This window comes from Penicillium paradoxum, assembly GCF_028828445.1.
Source record: "Penicillium paradoxum strain IBT 22861 chromosome Unknown utg000004l_segment0_segment0, whole genome shotgun sequence".
Classification (NCBI taxonomy): Eukaryota; Fungi; Ascomycota; class Eurotiomycetes; order Eurotiales; family Aspergillaceae; genus Penicillium; species Penicillium paradoxum.
In genome coordinates this window covers 94,195-112,598 of record NW_026643182.1, presented here as the reverse complement: position 1 = coordinate 112,598, position 18,404 = coordinate 94,195, and the positions used below count along the sequence as shown (strand labels likewise).

General features: G+C 50.1%; 6 protein-coding genes across 6 annotated transcripts; 3 read left to right on the top strand and 3 right to left on the bottom strand.

The window, feature by feature from the left end:
* Positions 1 to 1,240: 1,240 nt before the first annotated feature.
* On the bottom strand, positions 1,241 to 2,735 carry N7457_003820 (O-methyltransferase family 2; the record flags this gene model as incomplete). Its single annotated transcript, XM_057174865.1, has 5 exons — positions 1,241 to 1,554; positions 1,629 to 2,083; positions 2,152 to 2,275; positions 2,325 to 2,454; positions 2,505 to 2,735. The coding sequence occupies 5 exons, from the start codon at positions 2,733 to 2,735 to the stop codon at positions 1,241 to 1,243; spliced, it is 1,254 nt and encodes a 417-aa protein (XP_057031912.1).
* Positions 2,736 to 3,218: 483 nt separating this feature from the next.
* N7457_003819 (FAD-binding oxidoreductase) lies at positions 3,219 to 4,727 on the bottom strand (the record flags this gene model as incomplete). The annotated part of the gene is made up of 2 exons (XM_057174864.1): positions 3,219 to 4,517; positions 4,611 to 4,727. 2 exons carry the CDS (start codon positions 4,725 to 4,727, stop codon positions 3,219 to 3,221), a joined length of 1,416 nt encoding a protein of 471 aa, XP_057031911.1.
* Positions 4,728 to 5,645: 918 nt separating this feature from the next.
* N7457_003818 (uncharacterized protein) lies at positions 5,646 to 12,248 on the top strand (the record flags this gene model as incomplete). Its single annotated transcript, XM_057174863.1, has 1 exon — positions 5,646 to 12,248. One exon carries the CDS (start codon positions 5,646 to 5,648, stop codon positions 12,246 to 12,248), a length of 6,603 nt encoding a protein of 2,200 aa, XP_057031910.1.
* A 1,236-nt stretch (positions 12,249 to 13,484) lies between these two features.
* dprB lies at positions 13,485 to 15,081 on the top strand (the record flags this gene model as incomplete). Its single annotated transcript, XM_057174862.1, has 2 exons — positions 13,485 to 13,692; positions 13,754 to 15,081. Coding segments are annotated over 2 exons (1,536 nt in total), but the record flags the coding sequence as incomplete, so codon positions are not given.
* Positions 15,082 to 15,333: 252 nt separating this feature from the next.
* Positions 15,334 to 17,358, bottom strand: N7457_003816 (acyl-CoA synthetase; the record flags this gene model as incomplete). The annotated part of the gene is made up of 5 exons (XM_057174861.1): positions 15,334 to 15,374; positions 15,446 to 15,672; positions 15,727 to 16,628; positions 16,680 to 16,978; positions 17,037 to 17,358. 5 exons carry the CDS (start codon positions 17,356 to 17,358, stop codon positions 15,334 to 15,336), a joined length of 1,791 nt encoding a protein of 596 aa, XP_057031908.1.
* A 242-nt stretch (positions 17,359 to 17,600) lies between these two features.
* On the top strand, positions 17,601 to 18,042 carry N7457_003815 (BolA family protein; the record flags this gene model as incomplete). The annotated part of the gene is made up of 3 exons (XM_057174860.1): positions 17,601 to 17,642; positions 17,703 to 17,809; positions 17,868 to 18,042. The coding sequence occupies 3 exons, from the start codon at positions 17,601 to 17,603 to the stop codon at positions 18,040 to 18,042; spliced, it is 324 nt and encodes a 107-aa protein (XP_057031907.1).
* Positions 18,043 to 18,404: the final 362 nt, after the last annotated feature.

Sequence of the window (18,404 nt, the reverse complement as noted above, 5' to 3'; positions counted from 1 at the left end):
TTTTGCACCAAACCCCCTTTTTAGTAGGAAAAAACTCCATTTTTGCACTGGAACTTGATCAAATCAGCATCTGGGAATAGCCTTATTTTTGCACCAAACCCCTTTTCAGTAGGAAAAAACTTGATCAAATCAGCATCTGCGAATAGCCTCATTTTTGCACCAAACCCTTTTTCAGTAGGAAAAAACTTGATCAAATCAGCATCTAGGAATAGCTTCATTTTTGTATGGTAGTGTAGATGGCGTGCGAGATTCTACATTACTGATAGGGTGCCCAGATAAGATTCGGGTACTGTCCGAAATACTAAGGGAGTACCATATTAAATACGACAAGCTGTGAATAAATTATGGCCAGTGGGAAGTAAATCGTAAAAGGCTTAGCGCCCTGGGTGCCCGTAGTAATTTTGGGTGCCCATAGTAGTTCTCTTGAGGGATTGCAACTTTTCCTGGTCCGGGCTCTAGAGGCGTTATTGGACCCTTAGAGGGCCTGGATGAGCTACTCATTGGTCGATAATAACACCCCTACGCTGCTCGACCAAAAGATCTAGACCGGAAGATCAGGTACGAGTAGACTTGCTCGCACAGAGCCCTTCAGCGCGGAGATTTTGTAAGATTTGCATGGTTTCTATTGGAGAATGCTGTCTGGAAGTGGGGAGGTTTGGATGCACGGTGACCGCTTAGGTAATCAGCAAGACGGTCGACTCGGGCACCACCTGGACTCCAGGGGTCAACGTCCACTACTTCTTTTGAATCTCTACATGTAGTTTCGAAATAGTCATGAGATCAGCAGTGACCTGATTTCTCAATTTGACGTGAAGCACGTCGAGGGGAGTCCTCAATCTGCTCCTTCCTGGGAGTAGACCTCCGCAAAGCCCACAAAACCCAAAGCCCAAAGCCCAACCCGGGCCCAACCCGCAAATGGGTTTGGTTTTGGGCCCGATCTCGAGCGCACCGATGGGCTATGGGCCTAAGTTAGAGACCTCCTGTGGGCTAATGAGCCCTAAAATGGGACCTAAACAGTGCAAACACAAAAGTTGAGGCTGGGAGACCAATTTATTTCCTTGTAAAGCGCAATTTCCCCTATTGAAGGCTCAGTACCAGTCTGCATCTTCTAAACTCCTTTTGCAATTATGAACATACTACAATTTCCATGTTTTAGCTTCTGTATAGATCAGGTCAAAATCAACACGGCAACCATCTTTTTCATACTAGTAAACTATCAGATTTGATCAACGGATCTTACTCACAGACCACACTCAATCAGGCTTTCTACTCCTTTCCCAGCACTCCATATTTTAACAATCTTCAACCCCACTCTTCTCTCAATCAAGTCGTACCAAGCTGGGCTAGTCCGCTCTTCGGAAGAGAACAGGGTGAGCATCATCATATCCAGTCCTGTAGTCTCCCAATGAGCATCAACAGATGGCACAACGATCTCGTTGATCAATAGTCTGCTATACCCGGGCTTCATGGCCTTTTTGACTTGTTGGAGTATGCTCTCACATACGTCATCTGGCCAGTTGTGTAAAGTGGAGTGTATATAATATGCACGGGCACCTATAGGATAAATGTTATGGTCAGTAGTTGAAATAGAAAGTGCTAGATCAAGATGGGGAGCTCTTGATTCTTACCTTTGACTGGCTGTTCGTGATGGAAGTTATACTCCATTCGGATGATAGCTGGATCTAAATCCTTGATTTGGCGAATCATCATCGGCAAGTCTTGAAGAATCAATCTACCAGGTGCGTCTGGATAGCGACTGTGGAATCTCGCCAGGTCATGGCCCACGTTGCCTCCTATGTCCACGAGGAATGCTGCATCAGGACTTGGATCGGCGCCGTCGATCAGTCTCTCCTTCACAGGATAAACACCGGGATCCATCCACAGGGGGCGACCTAGGTTATAACCACCGAGGTAATCATTCAGGTGTTGCCCATAGCCTGCATCCTGTACCCAGGAAAAAATGCCCTTGTCGGTGCCATACGCATACATCAGTGACGTGTCCTGAGAATCTGTGGGATTCACCCAGCCTCGCCGCCGGGAAAATTCGTGGAACTTCAACGTTGCTGAACCAGTGCATGCGGTACTATGTGGAGTATTTTAGAAATCGCGGTTTCACCTATGGGTGTCTGTTTCAGTCGACTAAGCACTTACAGTCCAAGATACCCATGTCCAATCTGAGGAAGACTCAGTGCCCGGGTAAAGTTTGTGGACTTGTATGTATCTTCGCTAACCTCGATGAGTAGCCCCATGGCACAGACATGTCGCATCAGCCGCCCTGAATTATAGTTAGCTAGATTTCCGAGGTTTGGTGATGTGGAGCCCACTGAGAAGCTGGGAGTCGACCCCGAGGCTCACGGCTAGATCAGTGACCTTCTGGGGTTTCTCGCCATTCTGGGCCATTAACACCCATAATCCTACGTCCACGCCAAAGCCTATAGCAGATATCGCACCGATCTATCTTGTAAGCCCTTATTCTTCGGTCAATAGCATTGTAGATCACGTACCTGGCCCCAACAGTGGTCAACCATCGTCTCTCGAGGAGTCTCTAGAGCTTTCACTAAGGCTCTACACTTAACGAGGACATCTTTTCGGTCTTCATCGGTTCCATTGGCCAGGCTATTGATATCGTTGGTGATCTCCGTCAATAAGTGAGGAACGGCGTTAATATTGTTTGGGCTGGCGGCCATAAGAAGGTCGGCAGGACGAGTTGTGTAATTTGCATTCTCAGCTGCCATGCTCATAAATTTGAACAATAAAATCAATACTAAACTTGTTGGCAGAGTGCTAGAGCGGGAGACCCCGTGTTTGTATACTCCTGGTAGTAGGATTCAAGCGGTCCGTCAGGAAAATGGGTCTTGTTGTCATGACTGAGTCGTCGTGTGCGCAGTCACATCTATGGGACGCCTCTGGCGTCATGTAGCTAGCTGCAACTAGACGAAGACATCATGATCTTCCACTAAACCTCCACTACTATGCTCATGACTTATTACTAGCCAGTCGAGTTTAACTTTTGGGAAATACCATAATTCGTGACTTTGAGATTCTTGGGGAGCACTTTGTTTGAAGACTTCGTCAGATGGCGTGAACTTGCACTATAGAAATAGATTCATCACACAAAAGCAGTATAGCCTGCAAATATCATATGTAGCTAGGATATGGCTAGATTTCGATGTCGAATTGCTCGACGTCCAAAGATTTCCACTTCAGCTTCCAGGATCCTATTCTTTCCCTTCAACTCCCACCCCATGCCACTTGTGAAAAACATTCCCAGGATCGAATTCTTTCTTTATACTTCTCAGCCTCTTCCAATTCGGACCATACGCTTCGTCTGGTTTCAATGAATCTGTTTCCATATTTAAATAGCGCCCGACCGGCTCTTCATTTGTGTTGTCTGTCCCACCAAGCTCGGCATACTCGTACCCATTCGTACGACGTAGCTGTGCACAGAGTTGCGAATTGAACTGTCGGACAGTAGCATCGAGTGCTGGATTGGTCCACCCAAACATCGTAACAGCATCATAGTACTCCCCGCGATTAGCGTACGCAGTAGCGCATTGAGGCACTTCGCGCAGCTTGTGTGTCGAAATAAGTTCGACTGCTATTGCAGATATACTAACGTCAGGATTCGCCTCGTGAAAGGTCCAGAGGTCATCTGCTGTCTGTTGAAACGCGACTATGTCGAGGGGAATCGTCACATTGCCAGAGCCCTGGAGGCGGCGCATACCATATTCGCACATTGGGTTCTGAAGGGTATTGACTTGCGCAATGGACATCATTCTAGTAGATTCTGCAATCGGTCCAATGCTAAGCAGCTCCGAAAAGTACTTTCTTCCCTCCTCTTCTAGTCCGTGGTAAAGGGGGATAGCAGAGAGGATGCGATTTGCTCCATCTGGTGTGTACCCCACAGCTATGGTCAAGCAGTGGCCTTCCCGGTGATCCCGGTTGTGAAACTCAGTTGCAAACGATACCAGCTGGGGTAGTTTGCTAGGTGTAAATGTGAGCACTCCACTCCAGACTTTGTCCTGCTTGTAGACACGGGATGTGAAGCGTGTCACCACTCCAAACTGAGCACCAGCTCCACGCACGGCCCAGAAGAGGTCTGGATTTTGTGATCCAGAGGCCTCAAGGATGGAACCATCTGCTGTGACCACCTGAACTGATATGAGGTTATCAATTGTGAGGCCATGTTTCGCTGTCAGCCAACCATGGCCTCCTCCCAAAATGAGGCCACCGACACCTGTGTGGTTCACTGCACCGCCGACCGTAGCCAGGTCGTGAGCCTCTAGAGCACTGTCTACATCACCCCACAGACACCCACCACCAAAGGACACGGTCATATTGGGCTGATCAACTTCGACCTTGCGCATGTTCCCAAGATGAATGACTATGCCTTTCGATGATGATGTCCCACTGGTGGAGTGGCCACCACCACAAACTGCCAAGGGGAGCTGGTTTGCGACAGCAAATTTGACAGCTGTAGAGACCTCTTCGGCAGATTTCGGCCTGACTACCACAGCCTGCTAAAGAGTCAGTAAGACGAAACCGCGACAAATCTGATCGTTGCGGTTTAGTTGCGGAGGGGGAGAGGCCAGGGGGCTTAGTAGACGAACCGATTGCATTTCCGCTGCCACGCTCCATCTCTTGATGCTCGCGGCGTACCCATCATCGCATGGAGCTAACACCTCGCCTTTGGTTATAGCCTCGCGTAATTCGTTCCAGTTAGGCATGTTTGTCATGCTGGAGGGCTTTGTTTTGCGTAGATTGAGGCTGACTCAAAAACAAGAATGTTGCCCCGGTGACTGTGGTGTATATCACGGTAGAAAAAAAGGCAAGTACAAGTAGGACAGGACAGAGGAAGTAAATCCAAGTGGCTAGAGCTATTACAAGGTTGCAATCATGATGCTGACCCATCTTCTGTCAAACTACACTATAGTGACCTCTGTGGGTACATCTAGTATTCCTTTAGTCGTGATTGGCCTGGTGATCTCGACATATACTCTTTTCCTTTTTTTGAGTGATTTGTGGATACTCGTCGACAAAAGCTAAGTATCTCGAGGTTAATATACATTTAGAAATAAGTCTTTGCATCATTAGATTGGCGACCCACGAGCCTCGACCTTCACCACAAGGAGGCATCAGACTACCTGGTACCTACCTAGGTAGGTAACTGGCAAGTTGGAACTCTCGCAGACTTTCTCGGAGTCGGAGTAGACACTGTGAAGACACATCATGGACCCTCGTCGGTGGATATCTTACCCACGAGTCACGCATCTCTGACCAACGTTCAAAATCTGTGGCTTTTCTTTCATCCATATCCCTTCTGTGGCGATGAAAGCTATGGGGAAGACAGTAGTTGGCGCCTCGGATATCGACCCTCGTAGTCTAAATGTAGATAGGTCGGGAGTTTCGTCTCCTTTCCAATACGACTCTCTCCCTCCTCTCTGAGCCCCACATCCGTAGGCCTCATCAATAATCATGATGCAGCATGATGTATCTCAAGCTAGCTACATGACACCGGTGGCGTCCATGTAGATACGTACATGACTATTTAGCCCTACGGTCACGTTGCGCTGTGACATCCTTGCTTATCCTTCGTGCTGAGAAAGTCAAGACAAAGATCATTTTTGTATTCTCAAAAAGCAGAAATGGAATTTGCAAAACCATCTGAACCACACAGAGATCGTTTGTCGTACTTTGACATGTCTCCTTTGGGGAAGCAGTGTGATGCCACCGATGTCGAATTGATAGCACATGAGAAGATCACACAACAAGACTTCGACCAGATCTGGAGATGGAACAGAGTCGCTGTACAACCAATTGAACGTTGCGTGCATGAGATATTCGAAGAAAGGGCACAAGAGCAGCCTAACGCATTAGCTATCTGTTCCTGGGATGGGGAGATCCTGTACGGTGAACTGAACCAGTTTGCTACGAGATTAGCGATTTGGCTCAAGATCCACAGGGTTGGATCTGGCGTGCTGGTGCCTCTGCTCTTTCACAAATCGATGTGGACGACGGTTGCCATGCTCGGGGTGCTCAAGGCTGGAGGGGGGTTCGTGCTACTTGACCCTTCGCTGCCAGAACATCGTCTGCAGGGCATTGTTCAACAAGTCAAAGCAGACCTAATTCTGTCTTCTGTCTCCAATACAGGCCTGGGCTCACGATTGGCTCGGGATGTGATGACTGTAGATCGGGATGTCTTAATGAGACTCAACGATCAAGGGAGCGGACAGCTCCCCTCTGTTTCCTGTTCCTCGGTCATGTGCCTGAACTTCACTTCCGGCAGCACGGGGACTCCGAAAGGGGCTCTTCTGACCCATCGCAACTACGCATCGGCCCTATACCATCAGGCAAAATGTCTTGGGTTCACAACCGAGTCCAGAATCTACGACTTTTCCTCGTATAGCTTTGATGCATCAGTTGGCCAAACGTTTACGGCTCTCGCAGCAGGTGCCTGCTTATGTGTACCGAGGGAACAAGATCGGGAGAACAACTTGGCCCAAAGCATAACATCTCTGCGCGCAAATGTTGTTGCCCTGACACCCTCCGTTGCCCGACTGCTGCACCCGAATGATACGCCTACACTTCAGTCACTGCTCTTCATTGGTGAGCGCCTTTGTTCAAAAGATATTGAACGCTGGTGGGGCAAAGTACGAGTTCTGAACATATATGGACCATCGGAGTGTACCCCATACAGCGTCATAAAAAGCCATGCGTCTTGTCCACAAGAAGCTACTCGAATCGGCACTGGCGTTGGAGTCGTTACATGGGTCGTTCAGCCAGAAAACCATGATCATCTGCTTCCGATCGGTGAGACCGGGGAGCTCCTTCTAGAAGGGCCGCTTGTTGGCGAAGGGTACTTGAATGAGCCCGAAAAGACAGCAATGGCATTTATTCACTCGCCAACGTGGCTAAAGCAAGGAGCTCCAGGGATTCCAGGAAGATGTGGAACATCGCTATACAAAACTGGAGACCTTGTTCATTATAATGAGGATGGAACCCTGACATATGTTGGTCGCAAGGATACACAAGTCAAGATCCATGGACAACGAGCGGAGCTTGCGGAGATTGAACACTACTTGCATGAGCATATCCCTGGAGCAAAGCAGATCGTGGCTGAAAATATCATGTCGGAAGGAGAGAGTTCGGGCCCGGTTTTAGCTGCTTTCGTTCAAAGATTCGAGATTTGGAGGGAGGCGGGGGAACTGGAACCGGTCCGCGTGGTAAAGATGCTTGATATCCCCGATAAAGTCAAAGACAAACTATACCAGTATCTGCCAGGTTATATGGTACCCACCATATTCTTTTCTGTGAGGGAGTTTCCCTTGACAGTAACAACGAAGCTTGACCGAAGAAGACTGCGCGAAATTGGCACTTCTTGTTTTCAGGAATACATGAAAAAACACTCTCAAGACGCGAAGCCGAGCCCGCAATCAGGCGTCGGACTGGAGTTACAGAGAATATTGGGCCGGGCCTTGAGCATTGACCCGGACTCAGTGGGACTTGAAGATAATTTCTTTCGACTAGGAGGGGACTCAATCACAGCAATGCGAGTCGTGTCTGAGGCTCAAAAGGCTGAAATTCAGCTCACAGTTTCGGACATTTTCCAGTGCCCTACACTTAGCAGCCTGAGCAGCCGGTGCCACATTGTGGTTGAAAAAGCCCCGGAAATCATTCCTCCTTACAGTCTTTTTGACGACGGCCCCAACAAGGACTCACTTCTTCAAGAGATTGGAGCTCAGTATGAGCTGAATCCTGCCGCAATGGAGGACGCATACCCGTGCACTCCTCTACAAGAAGGTTTCCTATCGCTTTCATCCAACCGTCAGGGAGAATATATGATACAGCTCACCCTGGAGCTACGGCCGACCATCGAAATCTCAGATTTCTATCAGGCGTGGGGGAACATGACCCGCAATGTGCCAATCTTGCGTACCAGAATTGTGTACCACAACAGCTTAGGCCACTTGCAGTTGGTACTGAACGAGGAAATTCAATGGGGCCATGCAAAGGGACTCGACCGGTTTATCCAAGAAGACCGCAAAATCCCAATGGATCTGGGGAAGTCTCTTGCACGCTATACCTTAGTTACGGATACATCAAGCAAACGTCGATGGTTTGTGTGGACGCTGCACCACGCGGTGTACGATGGGTGGTCATTGCCGCTTATGATAGATATGGTGAATCAAGCATACCGAGGGATCCCGATAAAACCACCAAAATGCGAGTTCAAATCATTCGTCAAGTATATTGGGGAGCAGGACAATCAAAGGACGGAGGAATACTGGCGCAAAACCTTTGCGGATTGTGACTGCATCCCGTTTCCGAGCCTTCCATCCTATGTGCCTTGTCCTGTAGCCGACAGTACGATAATGCATCAAATTCCATGGCTCAGTACCCGGTCAGGCGATGTGACAACCTCAACGCTTGTGCGTGCTGCCTGGGCTTTGTTAACTAGCTGCATGACAAACTCGGACAATGTCGTTTTCGGTGTTACTACATCAGGACGCAGTGCACCTTTGCGCGGTATCGACGAGATCATAGGCCCAACAATTGCAACAGTCCCATTTTACATCAAGACAATACGATCCCAGCGAGCTTTGGACTATCTCGCCGGTGTGCAGCAGCAAGCCACAGAAATGACCCCTTTCGAGCAGTTTGGCTTACATCGAATTGCTAAAACATCCCCCGAGGCTCAGCAATCATGCATGTTTCAGACATTGCTTATGATTCAACCAGGAGAAAGTGACCACGCTGAGGATACGCTTGGGGAGTGGGAAGAAAATCATGAGCCCGAGTGGGTCAATACATTCGCACTGTCGCTTGAAGTGAAGATTGGTATGAATATGGTCAATGCGAGATTCGATTCGAAGGTGATCAAACCATGGGTTGTTCAAACATTGCTGCACGGTCTTGAATTTGTAATGAAGCAACTCGACAACGCAGGATTTGAGCACACTATAGCGGACATCGAGTTTGTCACCCCCGAGAGCCTTGAACAAATATGGGATTGGAATCGTATCGTTCCAACACCTGTAAAAACACGGGTCCACGATATGATTGAGAAATCAGTTCAGAACCAGCCGCTGGCAATGGCTATATCTTCCTGGGATGGTCAGCTCACATACGGCGAGCTGGACCGACTGGCCACGGCATTAGCGGACCATCTTGTCAAATTTGGGGTTGGTCCACAGCTACTAGGACCAGATATTCTTGTGCCACTTTGTTTTGAGAAGTCCAAGTGGGCAGTTGTATCCATGCTTGGTGTTCTCAAGGCAGGCGCGGGTTTCGTGCTGCTCGACCCTTCGCTTCCTGAGCCCCGACTAAAATCGATAGTCGGGACAGTGGGCGCCAAGTTGCTGCTATCATCCCATGCCAACCTGGACTTGAGTACTAGGCTATCGGAGATGGTAGTTCAAATTGGCCCTGATCTATCGCATCTACCAGATCCCGCCTCGTTCAATGCTATGAGTGCTGCGACACAAGCTCGGCCATCCGCGAGGACAATGTATGCAGTTTTTACTTCCGGCAGCACCGGAGCGCCTAAGGGTGTTTTGGTGTCGCATGAAAGTTTCTGCTCTGCGGTAGAACACCAATTAAAGATTTTGGGCTTCAACAGAGAGTCCCGGGTGTTGGATTTCGCATCCTATGCTTTCGATGCCGCGGTCCACAATGCTATGGCGACACTCGTCGCTGGAGGATGTCTTTGCATTCCCTCTGAGAAAGGCCGAAAAGATAACATTGGCAACATCATGGCCACCATGCGGCCTACAATTGCCAATCTAACCCCAACAGTTGCACGTCTGCTAGATCCAGGGGCAGTGCACGACCTGAAGAAATTGATTTTACTTGGCGAACCTGTGACCACCCGAGACGCTGAGCGATGGCGGTCGTATAAGGTCGACCTTGTCAATGCCTATGGACCTGCTGAGTGCACACCAATCAGTACGATCAATGCACATATATCAAACGCAGAGGAGGCCAGTCGAATAGGCAAGGGCGTGGGCTTGGTAACTTGGATTGTGAGTCCAGAGGACCATAATCAATTGTTGCTACCAGGGTGTACTGGTGAATTACTTCTTGAAGGCCCGCTTGTTGGTGATGGGTATATGAGAAACCCAGAAAGGACTGCGGAAGTGTTTGTCGAGAGTCCTCGCTGGCTACTCAAAGGCTCACTTACCCAATCTGGACGTCATGGTCGCCTTTATAAAACAGGTGATCTGGTACAATACAACGAAGATGGAAGCTTGACTTTCATGTGCCGCAAGGACACTCAAGTCAAGATTAGAGGGCAGCGCTTTGAGCTTGAAGAAGTCGAACATCATATTCTGGCCTGCTTGCCACCAGAACGAAGCTTGGTTGCAACCGAAATTGTGCTTCCTGAGGGCGAGAGTCATCTTAAACCGGTGTCGGTGGCCTTCATCCAGGTCGGCCGGAAGGGCACAAAGATTGAGGAGGAAACACCTTTTGCGTACAAACAGCACCCCATGGCCACTGATATCAAGAAGAAACTGGCACTTCAATTGCCAAGTTACATGATACCGACAGTGTTTTTTGCCGTGCCTGATATTCCGCTCACTGTGACGGGGAAGACGGACCGGAGACGACTTCGTCACATGGGCCAGGAACTTCTCTCAGTTAAGGGAAAACAAGAGTATTGCACCCCTGAACAGTCTTTTGCAAATGAAACCATTCGCGATAGTCCGATATTAGAGACTGAGCAGCCAGCGCACATATTGGCTCAGAAGATATATTCCATGCGTCCTTCATGGAGTCAGCACAATCCCTCATTCAGAACAGACGAATCACAGAGCCAAAGAATTGAGTTGAGCGATATCTTCCTGCACTCTTCTGGGCTTGACTCAGTCAACATGATGGAATTGGCATCATTCATTTCACAGAAGTTTCACGTTCAAGTCGGGATGCAATACTTGATGGCCAAAGCAACCACCATCAGAGATCTGGCCCAATATGTAACCGAGGCGCAGGATCATAAAGGTCGCCCCATCGGAGGAGTTTCAACTCATGCCAATCTCATAACTGAGATCAACCGACATGACACTAGGGTGTTGACTGCCCAGCGAGAACTCGCCGGCCATGAGAACATCACTCACAATAATTCACTGATGAACAAAGATACGGAATCTTCGACGGTGTTTTTGACCGGCGCCACCGGGTTTATTGGTACCCAAATCCTACGCCAACTTCTCGAAGACTGCCGTGTTAGTCGCGTTATTTGCCTTGTACGGGGTGAAACGGATGATGCAGCCAGGCACCGCGCCATCGAAAAGGCCGTACAAGCGCTATGGTGGACCACTCATCATGCGGAGAAACTAGAGGTCTGGCGGGGAGACTTGTCACTGCCACATCTGGGACTTGATCCAACACGCTGGAATGCTCTCTCTAGTGGTCAAGCGGTGAATTCAATCATTCACAGCGGTGCCACGGTACACTGGACAAAGAATTATCAAGTCCTAGATGCCGCAAATGTCGGCTCAACTATAGAGCTGGTACTGCTCACCTTGGGTCTCCCTTGCATGAGATTCCTTTATATCACAGGTGGGCGGCAATGGGACCCTCACGAAGAGCTGGATGTCGTGAAGGAACTTTCAGTGCCCGATGCCATCCCTTATAGCCAGACCAAGTTTGTTGCTGAAGTTGTGGTGAGGCGCGCGGCACGACGTAGACTATCGGGAAGCGACCGTCTCGCTGTTATGAACCCTGGCTGGGTCATCGGCACACCAACTGAAGGGTTCTCGAACGCCGAGGACTATATTTGGCGGCTGGTGGCAGCGTGCATTAGAATAGGGGCGTACAACGTTACCGAGGCGGATGGATGGCTTTCCATAACTGACGTTACAACTACGGCGACGGCGGTTATTGATGCAGCATCGAGCACAGAGATGAAATCGGATTACGAGAAGCATACCACGGACGGCATGACGTGGAGGGAATTTTGGACAATCATAGCGGATTTAGGCTACAGACTGAAGGCCAAGAGCGAGGCAGAATGGCTAAGTCTGGTGCGTGCCGATATTGATACAACACGGAACAAGCATCCCCTGTGGCCACTAGCACATCTGGTGGAGACCTTGCAGAACGATGAGCGAGTGGCGGGCAGTTCGCTGGAGAAGCGAGGTATCACCCCATTGCAATTGAGAACGGCTGTGAGCAGGAGTGCCAAGTATCTCATCAGCGTCGGACTTCTGCCCAGACCTGCAGAAAAGCGCGAAATGGCAGCTATATAGCTCAGGAATCGTCCTTTTTGGTGGGAATTGGGGTCTTGCATCCATTTGTCTAGAGGGCCAATCAGCCAAGTCTCTGGATCCATCTAGTTGGTTGATTCCATGAAAGGTCTTCTGTTATAGGACAAAGCGAAAATTCAGGTAACGGTAGAGAATCTAGAGAAATCCGAAATGGAGGGGAGAAATATGGGGCGGTGGATGTTGTGCAGATAGGAAGAGAAAACATGCAGTTAGGATCCAATCAGGGGAAATTACGGATAGGAAGAGGCATTGCTTCAACTCTTTTGAACTTCCTCTACAGATCTCTAGTCATAATTTGGATTGCTACGGTTTAAGAAACTATATACTAAAGTGGGAATATACCGATCTACATGTCAGGGCAAACGAGACTAGTAGATTTCCAGCCATTGGCCTAAAGCGCCAGGCATCAATACCAGTAGATAGCTTAAATGGTAATATGAAGTCTATCATATTGTCATTGTCGGACCAAGTGACTCTCCTCAAAGGAAGAAAGGTAGAGAGTACAGGTATGTTGTAGCTCGTAAGTACGTGTATGTAGTGAAGGGGACAGACCTAGGTACGTTAATGACGTAGCCAACACTCAAGACCAGCTGGTTCTCAAATATCCTTGATATTCAGCTCTGATACCTCATTCAGTTGGAAATATGTGTAGTCAAATGAAGAATAACCTGGCTACCTGGTAGTTCCCTTCACCTCATGCTCGCAGCTCTATCAAGGAACGCAGATCGAGATAACAAGGACAACCATTTTAGCCACAGTGATCTCATTTCAATCCATGCTGACTATAGAATTCGATTGACTGGGATATGCCCAGTAGGACCTTTGTCTGCTGTTTTGATATACACAGTTGGCGTTGGCCAGAACCGGGCCCTGGAACATGACGTCACCGGGGACATTGACATCCAGGATCCTGGCCTGGTTTCTACTTCGAGGCCGAGTTTCTATTTTGGCATTTGAGTGACCAGCCGTGATTTCAGTGGCGGGTAGAGACGTCCTTCTCTTCATGGATGCATCCAATGGAAGATGGTGGCACCGTAATGCAGGTGTTTGCTACTTGGCTATACTGCGGTCAATGTGCAATGATTGCACATCGTCTTCACTGGGAACACAAACGTCATTGCAAATGTTTGCTTCTCGAGATCCTATTGCAATTGAGAGATATAAATAGCTGGACGTTTTCCTCCTGGGGAAATCGTCTCTGACTTTCTCCAACATCAGCCATCTATTACAACTATCTGGCTACCAACAACTTCCATCAACGCTCATCAACTTCTATCACCGATCAATATGCAGTTTGTACGAAAGGCCGAAGAGGCCCTGACTGGTAAAAAGGACGAGTCGACTGAGTCGACCAAGTCCTCCAACCATGGACCTCACTCATCCAACTTGGCCAACAAGCTCGACCCCCGTGTCGACAGTGATAAAGGTATTGTACTTCCATCTCAGATATATCTTATATTCTTCTGACATCTTGCTCACCATCCCAGACCACCGTGCTGCCCACACCGGTATAGATGACCGGAATATCAGCAAGGCGAGAGACTTTGGCACTGGCACTGGCACTGGCACTACTGCTACTGGGACCACCAACCCTCACACATCTACCCTTGCCTCCGGTACTACCCACGGCACCTCTACCACCCACGATACATCGGGTGTGACAGGCACTGGTGCTGGTGTGGGAACAACCCACGGCACAACTGGTAGCACCAATGCCGGCCCCCACAGTTCCAACGTCGCCAACAAGGCCGATCCCCGTGTCGACTCTGATCGCGATCACCGCGCTCGTCATGAGCCCTTCACTGGTACTGGGGCCAGCACCGGTCTTGGGTCTACTCATGGCACTACTCCTGCTACAGGCTCTCACAGCTCGACTCTGGGCTCTGGCACCGGCACCGGCACTGGCACTGGTACTGGAACTGGAACTACTAGCTACAACACCCCCGGCAGTAGCAGCGACAACGCCGGTCCCCACAGCTCCAAAATCGCCAACAAGGCCGATCCCCGTGTCGACTCTGATCGCGACAACCGCGCTCGTCATGAGCCCTTCACTGGTGCTGGCACCAGCACCGGTCTTGGATCTACTCACGGCACCCACGGCACCCACGGTACCACCGCTACAGGTCTTCCCGGTTCAACTCTAGGCTCTGGAACCGGTGTTACTCACGGCACTCACGGCACTACCCCTGCTACAGGCTCTCACAGCTCGACTCTGGGCTCTAGCACCGGCACTGGCACCGGCACTGGCACTACTAGCTACAACACCCCCGGCAGTAGCAGCGACAACGCCGGTCCCCACAGCTCCAACATCGCCAACAAGCTCGACCCCCGCGTGGACTCCGACCGCGACAATCGCGCGCGCCATGAAGCCATCGCCGATTCAGGGCTCACCAGCAGCGCCACAGTTGGTCCCCACAGCTCCGATCTTGCGAACAAGGCTGATCCCCGCGTCGATTCGGACCGCGATAACCGCGCTAAGCACCAGTCGCTTTCGGGCGTTGGGCCTGGTACTGTTACTCACGGTAGCCATACTCGGGATACTACTGCTCCTCACAGTTCCGGGCTTGGGGGTTCTGGACTTGATACTACTGGTCTTGGTAGTACCGGTCACCGGGATGCTTTTGCTGGTAGTAGTTACAATCATCCTGCTACTGGATCTACTACTGGATCTACCGGTACTACTGGTATTACCGGCGCTACTGGTGGTGCTGGAGCTACTGGACTGCATGATTCTGGCATCGCCAACAAGCTCGACCCCCGGGTTGACTCAAATGTGACTCGTGCTGAGACTGGGGGTGTTCAGCGTAAGATCTAGATGGTCTTTGGCAGACTTTGATTTCTATTTGAATGGGGGAGGCAGTAGAAAACAGACCTTTTGATATGAAGCTACGAATCTGGAACTAGGAGCAGGCAATTTGACTCTTTGAATACAAGTGACTTTAATTTTCAATGTTCATTTCATAATGTACAGATTTTGCTTGAGTAGAGAGTGAATAAATCAACAGATTGCCAGAAGCCCACCTCTATATTTCTAAGTTTTGATAGTACAGTGTAGTCCTTGTCAGTCTTAAATACCGAAGACTTCTTTGACAAGTGCCTTTTTGTTGACTATACACATAGTTAGCATCCCGATTGGAAGGGTAAAGAGACCAACCAGAAGTAAAGAAAAAGAAACTCACCCTTCCCCATTGCATTCCTGGGAATAGCCTCCAAAACCTTCATCTCCTGTGGCGTCTTAAACGCCGCCAGACGATCCTTCAATGCCCGTCGCATATCCATCGGTCCCCAGGACCGACCATTACGACCTGAAGCAGCCGCGTCAGGAGCGAGAACAACCACAGCAGCAACCTTCTGTCCCCACTGTTCAGAAGGAAGACCGACAACAGCAGCTTCAGTAACTTGGGGACTAAACCATTGTTAGCACGGATATTCCAATGAAATCACGCAGAAAAGAACATACAGAGAAAGTAACTCCCTCTCAACCTCCAGCGCGCTGACCTTCTCAGCACCGGTCTTGATAATATCAACACTCTTCCGTCCCTGAATGAAATACATCGGTCCCCGAGCCCAATCACCACTGGTCCCACTACCAGCTCCATCAACTACTCGTCGCGCAGCAACATCCCCAGTGCAGAACCACGGTTTACCGCCATCGTCGCTCTGAACGAAACTCTCCCGCGTGGCCTTCTCGTTACCCCAGTAATGGCTGAAGATCGTTTCGCCGCGGAGCTGGATCTCGCCTTCGCGTTCACGGCCGTTGGCATCTTTTCCGTCGATGGGAATTACTGCGCCGGTTTCGAGATCGGCGAGTCGGGCTTCGACGCCTGGTAGGGGCCAGCCGACGCTGCCGTCAACTCGGTCTGCGTTGTCGAGACCGCAGCTGATCGCCATTCCGACTTCGGTCATGCCGAAGCGTTCGAGGAGGATGTTGCCGTTGCTGAGGTTTGTCCAGGCGGACTTGGTTGGTGTGGGGAGGGCGGCGGAGCCGGAGATGCTGAGACGGAGGTTTTGCGGGGAGATGCCTTCTTTTGCGGCGTCTTGGATCTCGGATGGGAGATTGGGGAAGGTGGTCATGAGACGGTTGTAGATTGTTGGTACGGCAGTGAGGAATGTGATGGGCGATTCTGTGGTGGAGGGGAGGAAGGGCGCTGCTAGGCGTTTCCAGACTCGTTCTGGGTTGAAGGGGAACATGAACTCGATTGATGACCCTGCTACTAATGGGGTCACAATTGCATTTACCACGCCGTGGATGTGGTGGAGGGGGAGAAGGTGTAGAAGTCGGTCATTCGGTGTGTACTTCCATGCTTCTAGCAATGAAGATGCTTGCGCTGCTAGTGCCGACTGCGGGATGAGTACGCCTTTCTGTTTCCGAGTTAATGATAGTGCCTCGGATACGGGGTAAACTGGACTTACCGGTCGATTCGTAGTCCCAGAGGTATACAACATCATTCCACCAGACGAAGGCTGCTTCAAGTCTTGTAGTGTTACGCTCTCGCTTGATGCGCTCTCTGTGAGCTTATTGCGGACATTGAATATAGGCTCATGATCGAGTCCCTCCCGCAAGACCTCCATGCCCTTATCCGCATACTTTTCGGTCGTAAGCAGCATCTTGGCCTGCGAGTTGTCCAAGATATACTTCAGTTCCGCAGTCGGGAAAGACGGAGAGAGCGGCAGCGCAATAGCATCACTAGCAAAGATCGCCAGCAGTGTCACTATAGGTCAATTAGCAATCTGAACAACTCCTTCGATGGGGAGATAAGACAACAGTACCTACGTAGTCATAGCTATTCTCCGCGAGAAACGCAATCCGCTCGCCCACCAATTGGCCCTGCGCTCTCGCAGCCTTCCGTTCCAGATCATCCTTGGTGCGGACGACATCGGCGATTAAACTACCATATGTAAACGATCGTGACGAGAGACTGTGTACGACAGCCAAGCTCTCGGGGTCATGGCTCTGAAGTGCGCGGAAGATATGCGTATTCGGGAGAGTCGATAACAGTCTCACGCTGGAGAGCGCAGGAATCCGCCGCGGGGTGTGGAGGCAGACACGCGCACGCGAGCGCGAAAGCAGAGAGAGTAAACTGCTAGACATTTTTGTGAACGTGTATATTACAAATTCATCTCATTGGCGTTGGCGCAGAGGCGAGTGCAGAAGTTGATGTCATCAGATGGGAAGTTCCGCGGAAATCAAAAACATCCGATTGGCGACACCTTCGACGGTCTCTACGCTCTCTCTTCTGCACTTTCTCCCTCACGGCTCGCTTTTTCTTCTCAATGCTTCCTCGAACCCTTCCGGGCTTGCTTCCTCGCCGTCTCTTCTCTGTTTCTGCCAGGATGTCCTCCGCTACGCCGTTGGAGGATGTGATGCGTGACAAGGTAAGCCAATCCCTCCTTGTCTGACTCTTGCATTTCCTAACGTATACTCCGCTATTATAGATCGCTCACGCGTTTACACCTTCGAAACTCGAGATCCGGAACGACTCCCACCTCCATGCGCACCACGCCGCAATGGAAGGCTCGGTGTCGAAGGAGACCCATTTCCAGTTCGTTCCCCACATCCTCAACCACATATACCACGAATCAGTGTCTAATGTCTCGCAGTGTGACCATTGTCTCCGATTCCTTCGAGTCCAAGATGCAACCCGCGCGGCACCGCATGGTCTACGCATTGTTCAAGGAAGAGATGGCTCGGGAGGGCGGCCTGCATGCACTGCAGCTCAAGACGAAGACCCCGGCTGAGGAACAGCGCGAGAAGGAGAGGAAGGAGAAGGCATAAGAAGTGGATTGATTCGGCGTTTTTGATTGCTTGTTATTCTTCTGATTCAGTTCGTCGAGTCGGATACCCAAGACGATGACTCGAAATGTATTACAGCACATTGCACATATGACCCTTATACAATCCCAGCCATGAACTAGCGACGATACACGGGAGCTATCACGTCCTATCATAAGGGGGAAAAAATCGATTATTAGAGAGTATTACAAGGAGTCTAGCACCAAACAGGAGGTCCGACAGAAAGCAACAATCTAGTATATACATCCATGCGCCGCGACATCGCGGGCCCCGAGGCAAACACAATCATCAAGGGCGATCGCGTAGGATTTAGACGCGGAGCAGCTGTACACGAACACGCAGGT